Consider the following 20,435-nt stretch of genomic DNA (forward strand, 5'->3'; position numbering starts at 1 on the left):
CGCATTGTTTTGTATTCTAATTTCCATTTGATTTAGAATTAACCGAAGGCCGAACACACATCAACTTAACCGCATGTATATACGATGATATTATAGGCCATAGTGACTGATAGATTTGTATCAGGGTAGGAATTATTTTTTTTTTTTAAGGGGCTACTTTTTTTTTTACATTGGGGCTACCACTGAATATCTTGGGGCTATTTTCAAAATCATGGGGCTACTTTTTTATATTGCATATCAGCAATTACCTTTTGACATTACGAGACTCACTGTGACGCCTAACAGCTCAGAACAGTTTTATCTCTACAGGCCTTACAATAATCAGCTTCACACACTTCAGATTTGAGCCAATCGAGGCCCCAAATGGCTTATTCAAACATTTAAGAAATCAGATTTAAATGTTTAAGTGTGTTTTGACACCCTCACTCCACATCCCCTTTACAACCACACACACATGGGCTTATTTATTTTTCATCTTTAATGAACCATGAACAATGAACCCCCCGCCCCCCCCAAAAAAAAAAAAAAATCTAAATAAAATTAATGAATAAAACAAACATAAAGGAGAGAGGGAGAGAGAGAGAATTCAGATCAAATAATAAATTAAAAAAAAAAAAAAATTCATGGTTAGAATCACGGGTGTGGGTGAGTGTTTGTGTGTGATTGTGACTATGAAGTGCACTTGGATTGCATATGAATTATGTTAAAGAAATGAAATCAATATCTTACTCAGTCTATTCAAATTCCGACACATAGCCACAGGCTATGTACATAATATTGTAGGTTCATGTACCTTAAGTTTTTCGCAAGTTATTTTGAAAACGCAGATCTCCACAGAAAATTCCTTTCATTCTGGGAGAGTCTAAAATCGGTGAAAATGTATTCATTAATAACTTAAATATTAATCACAATGAAGAAATCATAAAGTGTTTTGACAGTTTTCAAAAATTAACATGAAATCTAAACTCTATCTGAAACAGAAAATCACCATCACTTAGGCCATTACTGATAGAATTCTCACCCAGAGCTCTGGCACAGAACATGAGCTCTAACTGGCTAGCTAACAGCATGCAAGTACCACACTCAAGCGCACGGCGTCCTATTTTTTTTTTTTTAGATTGAGCCTTGTTTGATGATTTATTGTCTGATATTTACCCCTCCCAAGAAAGAAATTAAAAAGTTATAATTCACAACTATAAGATTTTGGATTATTAAGGCTCCGTTTTGACAAGCAAAGACAGCGACTGTGAGGATAAAAGACTTGCACATCGTATGTGCTGTGAACAGGGATTTATTTCCTGAGCAATTAAAATTACGATATCACAGAATTGTGATATCCCAAATGGGAAATGTGTGCATTAGATATTGCACATGGTGAAGTATGGAGAAACCATGCTATTGAAAAAGAGACGCACTTGGCAATTTGAAACTGTGCTTATCGTAAATTGAAAGTTACTTGATTTTAGCTTTCCAGATATTTAAATTTATACATGTACGATATGGCTTCGCTGCTTATCCATCTCGCACTCCGACTCGACGATGTCGATAAGCAGATCGCGGTCACAATCACCAGCCGATTGCTTACACCGCCTAGTACACGTACATACCGCACGATGCATGTGGTCTCGTTACCAGCTGTGCAGTCTAATCGTGCACGCATACATATACATAAGCCATGCGGCAAGTGCGTCAACAATTCTAAAAAGCCTGTGCTAAAGACTATGCGTACTCCGCATCCCATATTGCATTGCGCGTTTATTTACGATCGCGAAGCTTCCGGTGTTGCGGAAGGCTCGGATATTGCAACTTGAAGCTGGCAAGGGCGATATAAAAGATGCTTAATTAATGCTTAATTGTGTGAATTATTTTTTGCATTGTCGATGGTATTTTATTGGGGCGATTCTAAAATAAATAGTCGCCCCAAACCATTGGGTTTTGAGAATTTTTAGGGGCGATTTGGGCTGTCATGGGGGCGAAATCGCCCGTCGCCCCCGTGTAATTCCGACGCTGATTTGAATACTAATCTATAATATGCCGCCTCCCCCCGCGGCCCCTTACCTTTTCCCCTCGATCACATGCTGCATGCTGCAGTCCCAGGCCCCAAAAAGTCTACAAATTCACGAGTGTCCAATAAAGCACTTGTTCACTGCTACCACCCTGCATGTGGGGAATCTACAGGTAGGACTATGGTATGCCAATGTTGTCCAGAGCACACACTTAAAAAAGTCATTAAAATATCACTTTTGTGACCAAAATTACTAATTTCCGTACAGTTGCAATTTATTTTTCAATAGTAACTTGGGAATAATTTTTGTATTCACCAGAGCGCTCAAAACTTGAATTTTGGGTATATTTTTGTGTACGCCCTCTATAGGTGGAAATTAATATGGCAAGAAAATTTTCATTTTTTGATCTCTAATTTTAATTAAGAAAAAATGATTTAAAGTATCAAATTTAAATAAGAGCCAAGTTGTATGAATAATAGGTGTAATGGAAACTGTCAGTGTAAAAACATGAATCATTTGCCCCAAACAAAAAGAGAAAATTAGCCAAACATTGCCACCCTTATTTTGCCATACATGGAGATATAACTGAGAACAAGGTTATATCATAACCTTGTTCATTGAATGAGTGCAATAAAGCCAAAGGCAATAATACAATAACAAATAAACTCACAATTCTTTGAGCTTGTGGGACTGACGTGAACAAAATAATTACCTGTAATTTTTTTTTAAAATGTCAATTCAAAGATTCATTTCAAAGACATACATACTAATTTCACATGAACAAAGAACCGAACAAAGGATATAATAGAAATATAGTTTATATTTACCTCACGAATAGATAAACCGAACATTTTTCGTAAATCTATTGGAAAAGTCGCAGTCTCTGTCAGCTGTCGCGAGTGAAATCCTAGATTTTTGTCCAGTCGCTTCATCAATTATCTTTAAAATGATTGTCCCGCAAGTACGTGCATTGCATAGTGCATTCTCTCTTTCTTTTCAGGCTAGCGCCTAGGACATACACTACCACTCGTTGCGTGATATTCCCCTTTTCACTTCTCAATCCTGAATCTCGACCAGAAAAGACTGTGAAAATGCCACGAATCCAGATTAAAGGAGGTGTTTGGAGGAACACTGAAGTGAGTATTTATGTTTTGGTCTCACTCTTCCTTAAATATATGTTAGTTTTAGTGAAAATTCCATCAGAGATTTCAGTCAAATCGGCGATCTTTGCAAAAACTTGCATGTTTTGCACTGAATGACGTGCTTTGTAGTGTGTAGTGTGCATTTTAGGGTAGGGCCTAGTGTGAGAAAGAAAATTGAGAATTAAGGTGTTGAAGGATCATAATTAAGGAAAAAGAAATGGTTTTAACTTTTATTGTGGCAAGTTCAACATGCATCATTAATTTAAATTAAATTAATTTATTTCAACTAGGCATCATCATTGACAGAGATGCCGAGTTGAAGTTCAAAGACCAGCTATGCGTGAGATTTTCTGTGAATCTGAGTGAGATCACAGACATTGTGTACAATATGGGAATAGGCTGTGATAGTTGCGTGAGACAGAGATTTGAGGGGATGAACAAGAGTCCAAAATGCTTGAGTCTCACGCATAATGCGTAAGACTTGGTAGCTCTGCATTGATCATGACAATCAAAGATGTGGTGACGGTCCCGATGACGATGGATGGCGATACTCAATTACACTTTTTACACAGGATTTTCTTAACCCTGGACTATCGTTAACCCTGTACTATCCTTAACTATTTTTTTTTTCCTTTTTACACATGCCAAATTGTTATTGCTAACCCCGGATAAGGAATGCTTGCTTTTCACACACGGAACTCGCTAACCCCGGACTAGTGGTAGCTCATGAATATTCATGTGCGTTGATGAGGAAAGTATTAAAATACGAATTCCAACTCGCTGACTTATGGCACGCGCTTTTTCTCATCGCCGTGTTCGCTGTTCATGAATATTCATTATACTTGCCTCTGATTGGACAAAACGGGCAGGCTCTGTTGCGGGGCATGAATGGGAGCGCTTAGCCCACTTTCGTTTTACACTAGCGATCTTAACCCCGTACTATCGCTCTTAGCACCGCAATTGCTGGGATAACCCTGCTTTTTTGCAGGGCCAAATAATCCTGTACTATACGTGTAGGTGGGGTTAGCCCATTTTGCAAAAATGCTGTGTAAAAAGAAAGTGGGCTAAGCTTAACCCCGTACTATAGGTGGGGCTAAATGGCAATTTAGCCTCACCTGTAGTACGGGGTTAAGGAAATTTTAGCATGTGTAAAAAGGGTAAATGAGTCAATCATGTCACTCAATATTACTGGGCCAGGCCCTGGCCTTGATAAAAAAGGGCCATCAATTTGAAATACACGATATAAACTTTTTTTTTTAAAAATATGCACCAAATATAGGAGACGTCGAGATCGGGGAGATCTTATGGGACATTTTTTTTTTAACAGGGATTCCGGGAAAGAATCCATTTAACTTGAAAACATTTTGTCAAGCTACATATAGGTCAGTTTTACCCCAAATTTATCATAAAATTGTATTGTTTATTGGGGTAAAAATGTTTAAAATATTTATAGTGTTTTAAACAAAAAACTTTGATATTACAATACAACCCTGTTTTAAAGATCAAATGACCTCAGTCCTCAGAAGTCCACCACATGTCTTCTGCTCTTGAAGCTTGACTTATTCTTCTGGTGAGAATTTATTCATGGAATAGTTACATATAAGTTTAGGTAATGAATAGATATCCACGTGGATTAAGATGCATTTTGAAATAAATAAAAAATATTTATTGTATGATTCCATATTTGACTGGTTTTATTTTTTGATAACCTATTATCCTATTTCTTTTGTGCATTAGGATGAAATCCTCAAAGCAGCTGTGATGAAATATGGCAAAAACCAGTGGTCTAGAATTGCATCACTGTTACACAGGAAATCAGCTAAACAATGCAAAGCAAGATGGTAAGTTACATCAATTTATCATGGGCAGGGTGCTACATAAGCACTTGCCCGATTGCCTGGGGCAAGTTACAGTTAGAGTCGGGCAAGTGTTCTGAAGTAAAGACCAAAACTACTTGCCCGAATTGGGCAAGCAAAATTCTCACAGTTGAATGAACAAAATTAGGTTTGATATATGATATTGACCCTCATTTTGGTCATGGCAGGCAAGATAAAATCACTTTGGAAAAAGAACTGCAATAACAAGGTATATCAGTTCATGCCAAAAGAGAGAAAAAAGGCAATGGTTTATAATACCGCAAAGCTTTCTTTTGAAGAGGTAAAACTTTTTTTTTCAAGGATTTTTTTTGGGTAAGTGAAGTAGATTTTGGGCAAGTATATTCCAACTGTTTAAAGATTTACTTGCCCGACTGGGCAAGTGCTTTTAAAGAGTTATGTAGCACCCTGATGGGGATGTAGCGTTTTCTTAAAACTGTCCGTATGGAAGGTATTCCTTTATCAAATATGTAGATATTTCATCTGCTTAGTAGATAAATTGTGCGTTGAAATTAGAATTCGTCATTTCTCTTGCTCTTAGGTTTGAATGGCTGGATCCAAGTATCAAGAAAACAGAATGGAGTCGAGAGGAAGATGAGAAGCTCCTACACCTGGCTAAACTCATGCCCACCCAATGGAGGACCATTGCACCCATTGTGGGACGTACTGCAGCTCAGTGTCTGGAGAGATATGAAATCTTACTGTAAGTTACGTCTTTAATGAGATTTTAAATCTAATTATAGGCCTTTGGAATTTGAAATTGTTATTAAATTGTAATCCTTGTGCTCTGATCATTTCTGTATTGTGCAGTTTTGTTCACAATTGCTCTGCCAAACAATGAAATTCTATTTGTCATAACTCATTTATGAATGTATGATAATCTATTGCAAACCTATTGATATATTGGTTTGGTATCTAGATCATCACTTTACATGTTTATGTGTTCATATTAACAGTTGTTATTTATTCAGAAATTTGAGGAACACATATATGTAACAAACCAATCATACAGCATGTGCATGTATTTCAAATTGAAATTGAGACACAGAGGCCATACTGTTTGCTTGCTTGATTGTAAAAGATATAACATTCACTGTTGATGGAAAATGAATGAGTATTGATATCAAACTATGATTTAGGCTCGTACCTTTGTTTTAATAAAATGACAGCCTTTGTGGAGCTGTCATGGCCAAGTGGTCAAAGGAACCCTATTACACATGAAGGTACAGGGTTCAAAACCTTACCATAGCACATGTGCCCATGAGCAAGGCAATTTATTGTCACTGCCTTGTCATGTCTTATGAATGGTGATATAAAAGGTTTGTCCCAGATAAAATTATCCCATGCGATACACATCTGTAAAATCAAAAGTCTCATGAATACAGATGAAAGTCTTGACTTCAAGTTTGAGAGCACACATGTGAAATTTATTTCCTAATATTACCTTTTTAGATATACACATGTATGAAATAAGTAAGCCTGAGTCGAATCGATTTTAAAATCGGTGTTCGATCGATGTCATCGAACACCGGTGCAGATTTTGCAAAATCGGTGCATCGAAAAAAAAAAAAAAAATACGTCGGCCGGCCGATTCGTTTGGTTTACACAATCATCAAAATATCAGTAATGTCCAACTTTACTACTACTTACTTGATTTCTATTGCCCCCAAAATGAAACCGAATGAGTAATTATGATGCTATTCACCATTAATTTGAAGTTTATTTCAATCATAGTTCGAGTCTTACTCGTCTGCTCGTGCCGAGATAATTTATGCACGATGAATTCATGAATGGAAGTCATGGCCATCGATCGTGCATGCGCAGTACTGTTCTTTAATCAAACCAGAAAATGGCCGGAAATTGACGCGATCAACGTAAAATAAATCTTGCTTTCATGAACAATATTAAAATCATGACCATAGAACATTATTTAATCGTAATATTTAACAATAATTTGCATATGATAATCATTAATATGAATTTAGAGCTTGATGTGAAACGTTTGTATTTCGTTTCAATTTTCAATGGCGGACATCTCATGACGATCGACTTGACTTGAGTCGAGCTAGTGCACTTGTCTAAAAAAAATAATCATCACGTCAGGATTGATTCTCGAACATTGTCTACATGCAAAAACTCTGTTCAAGTTCGTAATATCACCATATAATAACATTTAACATGACAAAACAGAGAAAATTGCGTTTGATATTTTTTCCCATCAATTTGAAGCTAGTTTGTGCCCATTTTTGGGCTCTGATTTCATGAATGGGAAAATATGTCATACGTCATCAAACACGCATGCGCATTGTGCTTATTTTCTCGGAGCTTGGAGGAGACGTCCAGAGATGGAATAACAATAGAAATAATCCCAGTATTATTTCTTCCATATGAACATAACATACTTTGCTGACATCGTCAATATTCTTAGTATGACCATAAAATCTTGTTAAATCGTAATAATTTAGATGAATTTAGGGCTCGATTCGAAACATTCGTATTTATTTTGATCGCATGCTCATAATTGCGTCTAAAAAAACTGGATTGTCATTATCAGGATTAATTCTCGAACATCGTCATAACTCATATTCCACAATCTTTCCTCACAATCGTTATATCAGCATTGAATAGCAATTCAAATGACCATCAAGAGAAAATTACGTATTTATTCCCATAAATTTATTTGGAGCTCATTTTGGATCCAACTACACAATCTCAGGCAAGTTACAGCACTCTCCGTTGATTGGACTTGTTTGCTGGCGCTGACGCCAAGCACGCCTGTCGTTTCGGGAGAGTGAGTGTACGGAGCTGCGGACGGGGCTGGTGAATGGACTGCGAATGCTAGTCGACCGAAAATCATTCGGATCGACTCTGTGTGATTCATGTCTTTTTTATTGTTTCATTTTGAACTTATATGTTGTCATCTGCAAATATCTTTGTTGAAGATATTTTGGGAAGAATTCTGCTTTGGTCCCCGGCCTTTTTTGTGTGTTTTGTGATCATGGAAAATACAAACGAACTTTGCTCTGTCATCTGCTTGTGCAACACTCACCCAGCCAACGCCAGCGCATACCGTCAGTGCGTAGTGCATATGCAAAGCGCATCGCATCGACGCAAAAACAAAAGACTAAATTTTCCCCGCCTTCAATATTCGATGCATCGATGTTCGATCGAATTAGAGCTGTCGAACACCGGTTTTCAAAATAATCGATATGACTCAGGCTTAGAAATAAGGTATAGAAAGTCTTAATAGAAATATTTTTTTAATCATGAGTAAATAGTTTCTGTTAGAACTAAGTTATTGAGCAGTTGTACATTTGAAATGTTGGTATTATTTGAATGACCAGTGATCAAGCGCAGAAGAAGGAGGGTGATGGGGATACAATGGATGATCCGAGGAAGCTGAAACCAGGAGAGATAGATCCTAACCCAGAGACTAAACCAGCTAGACCTGATCCTATTGATATGGATGAAGATGGTAAGAAATGAAAAGACTATAAACTATCCCCTGAAACAAAGTAAAATAGCTGTTATATTTAATTCTTGTACATTAATAGGGCATATCACAATTTCATGTAAACAACTAACGTGCTTTCAAAAGACTTGATATCATTCCTGTGGTTTTAGCCTGCATACTTTTACAGTACACAAACGTTTCTAGGAATAAATTCCTGACAATTAACCACACCTGGTTCAAAATAGACCTTATACAAATATGATATTAGACAAGCCTAACGAGATGAGGAAAATTGTGGATAGTGATTACCGGTTATAAAATGGAGTATTTTTTGCACAATTGCCTGTTTAAACTTTGTTAGGGTTTGTAATGTACATCTCAATGTGGATATAGTAACAGATGTATCAAATAAAAACTTGAATGTAAATTTGATCTCATTTCTTACAACTGTTTTGTCGGTTTTACATCCTCAATATAGAACTTGAGATGTTATCAGAAGCCCGTGCTCGTCTAGCCAACACGCAGGGTAAGAAGGCCAAGCGGAAGGCTCGTGAAAAGCAGCTTGAGGAAGCGCGACGTCTTGCAGCTCTTCAGAAGCGTAGGGAACTCCGGGCAGCAGGTATCGAGGTCAACAAGAAGAGGCGCAAGAAGCGCGGCGTTGATTACAATGCTGAGATTCCGTTTGAGAAGAAGCCAGCACCAGGGTTTTACAACACAGCTGATGAAGTGGTCGCACCTGTGGATCCAAACTTCAAGCGGCTTAGGAGAGAGGACATGGACCAAGCTCGTAGAGATGAGATTGAAGAGGTACATCCCATGTTTTTTAACAATTGATTGATGAATACATGAAATAGATGATTGATTATTTGCTGATTAATTGAATTGATTAAATGAGTAAATCATTGATTGGTTGATAAACTGATAGCAAATGTAATTCATTTCTATATCTTCGTAAACCGTTGTTAAAAGAGTAAATTGTGAAGTGAAATTACTGGAAAGAACTGTCTGACCAAAAAAAGGGAAAAAAAGAAGAACAAAACAGTGAAATCAATCATAAAGTAGAATCCTGACATGATGGGACACAAAAAGACACACTCCCTCATTTGTGTTTACCAAAAAGGTAAAACAATTTGTAGAAGATTGAGATATAAAATTGAGGCATGAAGTGATTACCATTGCAAAAATGATATTTTTTGTAATTAAAAAAATCTTTAACGAAATACCAATTTTGCCTGAAAAAAATTACAGCTTATACTTTCATTGGGAATTAAAAATCACTGGTTATTTATGATCTTTAGATATTTAGATATATCTATTTTGCTAAAGAGGACAATGAATTGCATGGAATAAGCTGTCCATTCTAATTATTGTTTTATTGGCCCAAACATGGAGTAGTGTGTGTACAACACTTTGTAACCAAAAGGAAAAGGCACAGTATCATATGACCTATGAATTTGTTGTGGAAAGACTATATGAATAAATGAACTATTTTAGATTACATTTTTCTCATTGTGGAGCACTTCATGTTGATGTCCTCGATGATTTTACCCATATAAATCTATAATTTCATCAGCAATTCTTATTTCAATTTCACTGACAGAGAGAACGAAAGAAGGATAGACAGAAGTTGAAGAAGAGGAAAGAGAATGATTTGCCTGGAGCTATCGCTATGACAAACAAGTAAGTGTAGAATTTTCATTTGAATTTATGTACAAGTGCGATGATACAAAGCTTGTTTACAAAGATATTTCATCAAAATGGAAAAGCATGAAATAATCTAATCGCTGAAGTTATTAGCATGGCAACATTAAAGGAAATCTTTTATAATACAAAAGAAACTATCATGCAAATTATTTATTTGCTCATACTGTTTGAGAGTAGCAAATTACTTACTCTGATATGTTATTTTGTTTTGTTTTCAGAATGACCTGTAGTGAATAAGCTTTCACTGCTATTAGATATTCCATGGTCTGACTTATTTTTATGCTATGGTATGCATTGTTTCATTTGTTTTCATAGGATGGCTGAGCCAATGAAGAAGCGTAGCAAACTTGTCTTGCCTACTCCACAAATATCTGATGCTGAGTTAGAAGAGGTAAGTTTTAAGATGAGATGTAATCTTGCTTTCTATGCAATAAATGATAAATATATCGTCTCTGAGTAAACGTAGGCCTATTTTTAGAAATTCCATCTTATTCAAGAGCATCAATCAGGATTTGAATTGTAGATTTGGCCTTCTCCCTCTTCAAATTATATGAAACCACTGTTATTCAAGTTTTTCTCTTCGAAGCCTTCTTCAATGTTTGAAAACCTAGTTTATGAAAACAAGTAGGGATCATAGGGTCAAGGCATGTCCGTAACTTGACTTTCAGGCCTTTTATGGCCAAGGTCTGAAAGCATCCAGTTGAAATAGGTAAATGTGCAATGTGTTTGTTATTTGTTTGGTTTGTATGAGTATCAAAGACGTCTTTTATTCAATGGAGTAACACCAAATCTTTTGTCTATATAGGTTGTGAAGCTTGGTCAGGCTAGTGAGAATGCCCGTCAGATCGCTGAGGAAGGAGCAGTCAATGGTGCTTCGGATGCTCTTCTTTCAGACTACACGATGACCCCAGGACCAGCTAATCTCAGAACACCTCGCACTCCTGCTACACATGATACAGTACTTCAGGTAATCATCACCTTGACATTCTTCCTTTCTTGCCCCCCCCTATGGTCGAGGATCAGTGGCTATTTATGTGTCAAATGTTGACTAGTAAATCTTCTCTAGTTGCATTTGATGAATTTCATGAATCTGTGCAAGGTAGTAATTGTAACTCATCCGGTGGGAAGGAATTCTTTGAATTTCTTGGAGAAATGTCTTGAAGGAATTCCTTGTTTGTCTGAGCACCTGATCGGATAGCTGTGCTAAAGCTGTGGGTAATAGTAAGAGCACTTAGAAAAAATTGCATTAAGCCCTATGTAAATGTTGCATATTATTATTATTCTATACTGGCTGACAAAGTGCCACATAATTATAAGGGTAATAGGAATCTGGTAGTGAAGATTAAGGATTTATCCATTACCTATTGGAACTGGTTGGTCCATGTACAAAGCCTATGGGAATGATAGAATTCATAAGTCAAAAGGGTTATACTCTAGTAAATATATTTGTCAATTTTCTTCCCAAACACTTGCTATTGTAATAGTGTATTTAGAGATGCACTTCTAATGATTTATCTTTCAACTCATCTATCTGTGTTCAGGAGGCACAGAACATCCTTGCACTGCAGAATGTTGAAACGCCATTGAAAGGAGGTATGAACACAGCAGTAGGAAGCAGTGATTTTGATGGTATCACGCCTAAGAGACAAGCTACACAGACACCTAACATGGCGTTCAATACACCATTCAGAACACCAGGTCATGAGTCACAAGCAAGTATGTTCAATTTCACATTATTTTATTCAAATTTGTAGAGACAGTTACGCATGGAGATATATTCAGAGTTTCGAGTAGAGTGATAATATTTTTGTTATTTGTCCAGTGACTTTTGGTGTAGAGCCTTAAAAGTCCTATAAGAGAAAGAGTTAACAATATCTGCATATTTTAATGCATCTGCATCTTTCCTCCAATGCCATTTTTTGTATAAGGAGAATAATCACTTGATTCATAAGGACATTGTTTATATTTCTCTATTTATATTTAATTCATGAACTCAAATAGAAAAAAAAGCCGCATTGAAAAAAATATAGTGTTGCCCATTTGAAGAAAAAAGCTAATCAAATAAAACATCAATTAAATTTCCCAGTAGGCCAAGACTGCTAGTTTATATATCCCTTTCTATTGATTTGGATCTATCCTTTTTCTCTGATTCTCCCTCATAAGTATGAGAAAAAAAGTGGGACAGGAAATTTTTTTTAGCATTGTGGCCCATTGGATTAGTCTTCTGACTTTGAAACAGAGGGTCGAGGGTTCCAATGCCAGCCATTGCTTAATTTCCTTCGGCAAGATATCTATCCACATTGTGCTACACTACCCAGGTGAACTGCATCAATATTATTGTTATTATTAATTTGGGGTTGATTAGTAGTAAACTATTCCCTCTTATCAGGTTTGACCCCTCGGATGACCCCACGGATGGGCACTGGTGGAGGCCAAACCCCAGGTCAGACTCCGCTACGTGACAAACTCAACATCAATCCCGAAGAAGCACTTATGGAATTTGATAGTGTACACAGTGCCAAACAACAACAGGTACGTTATTAACACTAGATTGTATGTTACATTGCCATTTGGTCTACACCCACTTTGTCTTATGTCTGTTTGTTCTCATCCAACATGGTGAATTTCGGGCCAGGGATGGGGAGATAATGACCATGGAGTCAAGGAGAAGAAAAAGCACTGTACAGAACATTACATAACTTATTTTTGTTACAGAATTAAATTCTAGTCTATTTGAAAAAAGAGCACCTGGATAAACAGGCTAAAGTATAAACTGTATTGTAAAAGATGGAGCCCAGTCCTCTCATAGTGTGTCATGCTTGTATTGAATTTCCCTTAAAATGCTAATGATACCTTTCCTTCAAATTGCTTTGTTTTTATTTCAGAGGGAATTGAAGGCCAGCCTTCGGCGAGGCCTATCTTCACTGCCAGCTCCAAGGAATGATTTTGAGATTGTGATACCAGAGAATGATGAGAAGCTGTTAGAAGAGCCTCAAGATAATTCAAACTTCATAGAGGATGCATCGGATGTGGAGAATAGACGACTTGCAAAGCTGGCAGAAGAGAGTAAGTCCTTCTTTGGAGACTTTGCTGTGAAATCTTTAGCACCATGATTTGGCTTTTGAATGACATATTTGCTTTTTTAGCCAAAAAACAAGTGATTAAGGTTGTCTGCTCAAGTAAACTTTTTTTATTTCATCAGAAAGTTTAAGTGAATTACTCAAATGCACCCCTTTTAAATTCACCCTTAAGTGATTAGTTGAAGAGTACCGATATGTTATGACTGGAGTCTATCACATGGCTTTAAAATGAGTTTTGATCCAACTCACTGATACTGAATTCATTTCACCGTTATGAATGACATTAAAATGTTATGATAACAAGGTTAAAGGATGTCAATACCATGACCACTCATCTTTTCGAGGTCGACTATTGGAAATTGCACAAAATGGAAGAGCTAGGACCAAAACGAAAATGATTGTAGTTTGATTGATACTCTGTGATATGGTAGGTGTTTGCCATTAGTCTGTCAGTTAGAATGCTTTGCATGTTTCGATATTTGAATACAATCATGGATATAGTAACCAGACATGTCTCTTTAAATATGATTTCTTATTATGAATGTTGCAGGAGAGAAGGAATTAAGGAGTAGATCTCAGCCTCTTCAGAGAGGTCTTCCAAGGCCTGTGGATATCAACACATCTATACTGAGACCAAAGGACCTTGAGACTCCTATTACAGAGCTACAGAAGGTGAGGGACCTTACTGATCTTCAAACGTTCTGAATAAATGTGTTGTCTTTGGAATTTGTAAGGATGTGTCATGTACTGATGACAGACAGGATGACTTTGTGGATGAATTTATGAATGAGAGGATGAAAGGATAAATGAATAGATGAATTTACAGATGAAGGCATAGTTGGATGTGTGGATGAATGGATGGATGATTAGAAGGATGGATGAATGAATAGATAGAAGAACTAATGGATGGATGGATGATTGGATGGATTAATGAATGAATAGATGGATGGATGAATAAAAGGATAGATGAAAGGATGACTAAAATGAATGAATGGATAGATGGATGGATGAATGAATTGACTGAATAGATGAAAGATTGCATGAATAGATAGAATCTTGAACAGAGAGATGAATAAGATGTATGGATGAGTTGATGGATGGACAATGGGATTTAGGGATGGAATGGATTCCCATTTACATTTCCAACTCTAATATAGAAAATTGATAAAGTGGGGGTTTTTCCAACGTGTTATCAATGACAGCTTTAACTGATTATCTTCCTGCATTTATGTTACTCTAGACAATTTTCTACATTGGTATATGTGTTACTTGTTTTGTAATCCATGTTTGACCTGCCATTTGTTTGGAATGGAAACGGTGGACCTGGGGCCCGTTGCAGAAAGAGTTACAATCGATCGCAACTCTAAAAATCATGCGCAACTTGATTTTCAACCAATCAACAGCGCGCATTCGAGACTTGCGATTGATTTTTTGACTTGCGTTTAAACGCAACTCTTTCTGCAACGGCCCCCTGGTCTCTTTATGCATATATATTATATTATATAAGGGTAAAGAAAGTCATGATGAAACAAACATGTATGGTTTGAAGGAATCCTTTAGAATAATGGTATATGTATATCTTGGCGATGTACGTGTACGGGTCTCCTTCATAATTATATTTGAGATCAGTAGTATGGAGTATATATATATATATATTCAATCACAACTGATGAAGTTCTTAATATCCACAATACCTTTCACTGATTTTGAATAATATCATTTACATCGCAGGCTGAGGAGATGATCAAGGTTGAGATGATAACGATGCTGCATTACGACGCCTTGAAGAACCCTGTAGGGGATCAGCCAGGGATGAAGAAAGGTGATAAACCTACCAGTAAGACTAACCCAGCTGCACATGCAGCATACCTTGAACATCATCCTTATCACCAGTATGAGGAGGAAGATATGAAAAAAGTAAGTAGTCAACTTCAATGAAGCTCAGAGCCCCACGTCTTACAAAGAGTTACAATTGATTTGATCAACCTTAAGTATGTGGAAATCCATCAATGTTGTAACTTTTTCTTCAGGAAATTTGCTCATTGTCCTTTGTAAACAAAGAGAAGCACACTAAATTTTAAAGAAAATTATGAAAGCAAAATGGTACATGAAAAATCACAGATAAATCTATTGATGAAATGCTGCTCTGGTATTCTTATGTATCTTTTCTTGCATCACTTAGATTTCACTGTCTTTATTTGTCCATTGTTTTCTCTCCACAGGCCAATGAGTTATTAAAAGCTGAGATGGAAGTCGTGAAAACCGGCATGGCCCACGGTGATCTCCCTAAAGAGGCCTATACCCAGGTGTGGGAAGAATGCCTGGGTCAGGTGCTTTACATTCCATCTAAGAACAAATACACCAGAGCCAACATGGCCAGCAAGAAAGACAGGATTGAATCGGCAGAGAAGAAACTTGAGGTATGACACATGTATGCATTGTAATAAGTTTTTGATATATTTGGGATCTCTGGAGATTGGGGCCGAAAGATATGATGAATTGAAAAGCAATGGATTCTATTGCCTTCAGTACCTATTGATCACCTCTCACAAGTGGTAAAAATATATCCTCTACTATTCATTTCAGTGACTTGAGTGCTGCTTAGCTTGACAAAAGCAAAGAGCTTACTTTGTGTATTTTAGAAAGCAATCTGGACATCATATTCACTCGATTATATTTTTTTTCTTTCCAGTCTAATCGTGGTGTGATGACAAGAGAGGCAAAGAGAGCGGCTAAGCTTGAGAAGAAACTAAAGATCTTGCTTGGAGGCTACCAATCTCGAGCTCAAGGACTCACCAAACAGCTGGCTGAGATCCAAGAGGAGGTTGAACAAGCCTATGTAGAACTCTGTACATTCCAAGAACTACAGAGCAATGAAGATATTGCTATTCCAAAGAGGATGGAAGTAAGAAAGTCTTTTTGTAGGGCTTTTATTAATAGTAATAATGATAGGGTATTTATATTGTGCACATATCCACCTTGTGAGGTGCTCAAGGTGCTCCTGTATTACCAGGCTAAGCTAGGCGTTCACAGCGCACACAGCTTCCTGAGGAATTACTTCCTACCAGTACCCATTTACCTCACCTGGGTTTAGTGCAGCACATTGTGGATCAGTTTTTTGCTGAAGAAAATTATGCCATGGCTGGGATTCGAACCCACGACCCTCTGTTTCAAAGTCCGTAGACTTTTATTTGCATTTATGTATGAACCATGTATGGGTACTGGCAAGAAGGATAATTGTAGTAGTTAGAAAATCAAATAATTTATTTTGGGAGACTGCGCAAGTTGTAAATTTCTCAAAAGTAGAAGTTTATGATTCGTGGATGGTCAAAAGTAGAAGTTTATGATTTGTGGATGGTCATGTGATGTATAGATGTTAAGTTTCCTTGTTTTCAATATATCCTTTTGCTGGATGCAACAAATTACCTTAGTAAGATGTTTAGACAGAGATGTTTTTTTATCTTATAATATATTGAGATGGTGTTGCATGCATCCTAGCAATAAACTCAATATCAGTTTGATTTCAAACTTGTAGTTAGTTACATATGAAAAACAAATTTTGCATACCTAGGCCATTGCTTAAACACTACTTTAATGGTAACTTTGGCATCCAATGCTAACTGCCATGAAATGCTCGATTTTGATTGGCTGCAGAGCTTTGCCACCATCATAGTTACCATGATAATAACCTTTAAGCAATAGGGCACAGGGGGTTGTTTCACACTTAAAAGTTGCATTTAAATGCCTAGTTGTGTGCCATATAGAAAGCATGACCACATTGGTCAGATCATGCCAAAAGGACGCTTAATACTGCGTATTAATCAATAAAATCGCGCGTCGCATATCGCATACATGTCGGCATTTAAGTGCGATTCTAAGTCATATGTAAATATTTATGAAGCACCCCCAGGTAATTTTCTTGATTTTATTGACTATTGCGATAATTACCCTTTTGTTCTGCTTTCCTTTTCAGTCCCTTCGAGAGGATGTAAAGCGCCAGAGTGACCGAGAGAGGGAGCTCCAACAACGTTACTCTGATCTCATGTTTGAAAGAGAGATGCTCAGCGCACAGATTACCAAGTTAGAGATGCAACAGTCTGGACCAAAGTTCTAATTCAAAGATGATGAAATTCAAGGGAGGGAGTGGAGTTTCATAAAGATCTAAATCTGACGTAATGCCACCGCACACCTTATGAGCCGACTGGTCTACGACTGGCTTGCGACTGAGTGAGGAGAGATGTGACGTCACAGCTCTTGTCCGCTTGAGAGTCACAGACCGGTCAGAGACAAATTGCAAGAAAAATCATAAGGATTTGACTTGTCAAATCCTTATGATGGAACCCAAGCTCAATCCAACGCGTATACGACATACAAAGTGCATACGCAGTAGTAAGTGCCATTTTCTGAGTTGCTATGGCAAAAAGCACATCCGTTAGTCTCAGACAACATGGCGGTCTGATCACAAGATGTGCGGTGTCGAGGCTTATGACTACCTTGCGATTCATCTCCCCTCACTCAGTTGCAGACCAGTCGGGTCGTAAGGTGTGCGGTGGCCTTTGTAGTCATGCACAAGTACCAAGGTTCATTTGATATTTGATCCATTATCTCATTGATTGATTTGTGGTAGAGCGCCCCATGATTGCAATCTACCTAGTATTGATATGTTATGTGCCACATGCAACTTGGAATGCAGGTTTGAATGGTGGTGCAGATAACTGTAAAACTGTTCCACAACACCAAGAATTGTAAAGAACTTCTCCCATGAATGTCCATGCATGATACAAACTTCTTCATGAAATATTTTGGAGTTTTATTCTTGCTTGAGTCTCTTGGAGACACCCCTCAGGAGTAACGTTTGTCCCGATCAGCCGCAATTATATGGAAATCCATTATTGTCATGATATTTTCTACAAGAAATTTCTAAAATGACATTTTGTACACAAAGAGAAATATGCTGAATTTCCAAGAAAACAATGCATGTATGAATAAACATCATAGTTAGAAAATATTTTGAAGAAACATGCATTTTAGATGTTGATGTTGCTGGCTTTCCATAGTTGTGGTTGATTGGATCAATGGCAACACTTGGCAAGACGGGGCCCAGAACTCTCTTGTTCAATATTTTTTATGAAGAGATTAATTAGGAGTTCAGACTGTTAGTCATCTAATGATAATTGCAAAATCCTCATTTCATTGCAGCTTGCAGATTAATAGCACACTATCTTTTCAAATAAATTTGGTTCTGAAAAGGGTCCACTCACTGAAAACACCAAAACACTTTTGGTAGAAATATTCTCATTTTAGTCAGAATACTTGAGTACTCTTGAGTGAGATGAAAATTGAATTATGATTCTGTTTCTCAAAATTTTTATTACATTTTTCTTGAAGATTTGGACATTTTGTTTAGATTCTGATTGAAATTATCTAATTATGTTGAAGACATTCAAGTAATATGACTTCCCAGGTATTTTAAAATGTATCTGTATACATATCAAACTGAATCACTTCCATGCTGTATGATTCCACAGGAAAACGACACAATTTCTTTGTTTCATAGACAGTTAGGAATTGATTTAATTGGCATTGCAAATTTGTAACGCTGGGCTGCATTGAGTTGGTCATTTATTATCTAATTTAAAGAAAATTTAAATCGAGGTAATTTGGGGAATTTTCAATTGTTTATTTAGTTATTTCTAAATTTGAATTTTATGCTTGAAAATCTAAGTTTACCATACACACATTGAATACATCTTTGCAATTTGAAGGTTTGCATGTGGTGCAGATAACTGTTCCACAATACCATGAATTGTAAAGAACTTCTCCCATGAATGTTCCATGCATAATACAAACTTCCTCATGAAATAATTGTGTCTTTGCCAAAGCTTTATGAGATGTACTATAGATTACATATGATATTGCATTTATTCAACATGTAAAGCATTATTCTCAATTTATCTAAAGCTGGCTGGGATGCTCATTGAGAGATGTACAAGAAATTGGCTCTTATTCTTAAAAAGGTGATTTGTTACTGCTAAAAGACGTTTTATCGTTAATTAAAAAAAAGTTGAGAGGGAAAAATAATGGCTGCTATTATATTGTATTGAACTGAAAGAGAATATCTTCGGTTTGAGCAGTTGGTTCATTTTTGTGATCAGAGTTTGGACAGGACATCACTTGATAGACATTCTAGTGTAAAAGTGTAAAATAAAAAGAGATAAATTATCTGTCACTTTGAGATTCAAGGATTCACACTGGTGTTGGAGGGATGTGTTGCATTTAGCTTCACCAATTTTGTTTCTATTTTCTTGGTATGCAAGCAGTAGGGTGGGTATTTGTTAGAGGTATTGCATTGTCATAATTATCTTCTGAACGATCTGGAAAATAGAAAGAATAGTTGTAAAGTACAGTCTCATGAGGGTCACTGATTGTATGGTATGTTTATTGTATATAAAGTATTAAGAGCAATCATTCAATTATGTGCAGAAATAAATTCTTGACATGTCAAATTGTACATATAATTTTACTTTCATTTGGAGCGATCATTTCTCTGATTTGCGGTGCGTTTGTATTATCTGCTAATGAAGTGATGTGATACAGAACTTAAAGGAAAGAATAGGAATAGGGAGAGAGACAAAGAAATGGGAGGGAAGGAGAAAGAATGGAGGGGGGAGTGGGGAGATTAAATGGCGGGGGCAGAGATGGGGAAAATTCTAGGGGTTGACTGATGAAAATAAATATTTTTTTCCATACAGATTTTGGATTGGCAGAGAAAGGCATTTTAAAGAGGAATCCAACCAAGGAATGGTAGGACAAAAAATACAAGAAACGGAAGAGAGCACACAATTTAATCATATATAGAGTATTTATTGGGATTTGTACAAATGGCATATGACAGACATAAATAAAAGTGAGTTATAAAATAAGTAATTAAATGAGTGTGCAATGATTTTTCTATATACAATTAATGACATGTGTTATCCTACTTAATGTACTTTTTTTTTTTGGGGGGGGGATATCTGCAGAGGGTTTATTTCCAATTCGTCTAATGCCAATTCGTCCAACTGCCAACTCATCTATCATTTGGTCTCCAATCAGTTCGTCCATTCACCACATGGCCTACTTTCATTTAGTCTAATGCCATTCCGTCTAATAACCAGTTGGTCCATATACCATTT

The 20,435-nt window shown here is 36.7% G+C and overlaps 2 protein-coding genes across 2 annotated transcripts in view; one reads left to right on the top strand and one right to left on the bottom strand.

Moving 5' to 3' along the window:
- Positions 1-2,924, bottom strand: part of LOC121413487 (glutamyl-tRNA(Gln) amidotransferase subunit A, mitochondrial-like) — a 32,728-nt gene extending 29,804 nt beyond the window's left edge. The window contains exon 1 of the mRNA XM_041606309.1: positions 2,834-2,924. Within this exon, the coding sequence (XP_041462243.1) occupies positions 2,834-2,857 (24 nt within the window). The 5' untranslated portion in view covers positions 2,858-2,924. The remainder of the gene's footprint in view (positions 1-2,833) is intronic.
- A 108-nt stretch (positions 2,925-3,032) lies between these two features.
- LOC121413486 (cell division cycle 5-like protein) lies at positions 3,033-17,977 on the top strand. The gene is made up of 16 exons (XM_041606308.1): positions 3,033-3,142; positions 4,886-4,989; positions 5,564-5,725; positions 8,367-8,497; positions 8,955-9,283; positions 10,077-10,156; positions 10,496-10,571; positions 10,986-11,147; positions 11,722-11,896; positions 12,570-12,712; positions 13,066-13,246; positions 13,811-13,932; positions 14,992-15,177; positions 15,483-15,680; positions 15,953-16,165; positions 17,234-17,977. The coding sequence occupies exons 1-16, from the start codon at positions 3,098-3,100 to the stop codon at positions 17,372-17,374; spliced, it is 2,448 nt and encodes an 815-aa protein (XP_041462242.1). The 5' UTR covers positions 3,033-3,097; the 3' UTR covers positions 17,375-17,977.
- Positions 17,978-20,435: the final 2,458 nt, after the last annotated feature.

This window comes from Lytechinus variegatus, chromosome 4 (assembly GCF_018143015.1).
Source record: "Lytechinus variegatus isolate NC3 chromosome 4, Lvar_3.0, whole genome shotgun sequence".
Classification (NCBI taxonomy): Eukaryota; Metazoa; Echinodermata; class Echinoidea; order Temnopleuroida; family Toxopneustidae; genus Lytechinus; species Lytechinus variegatus.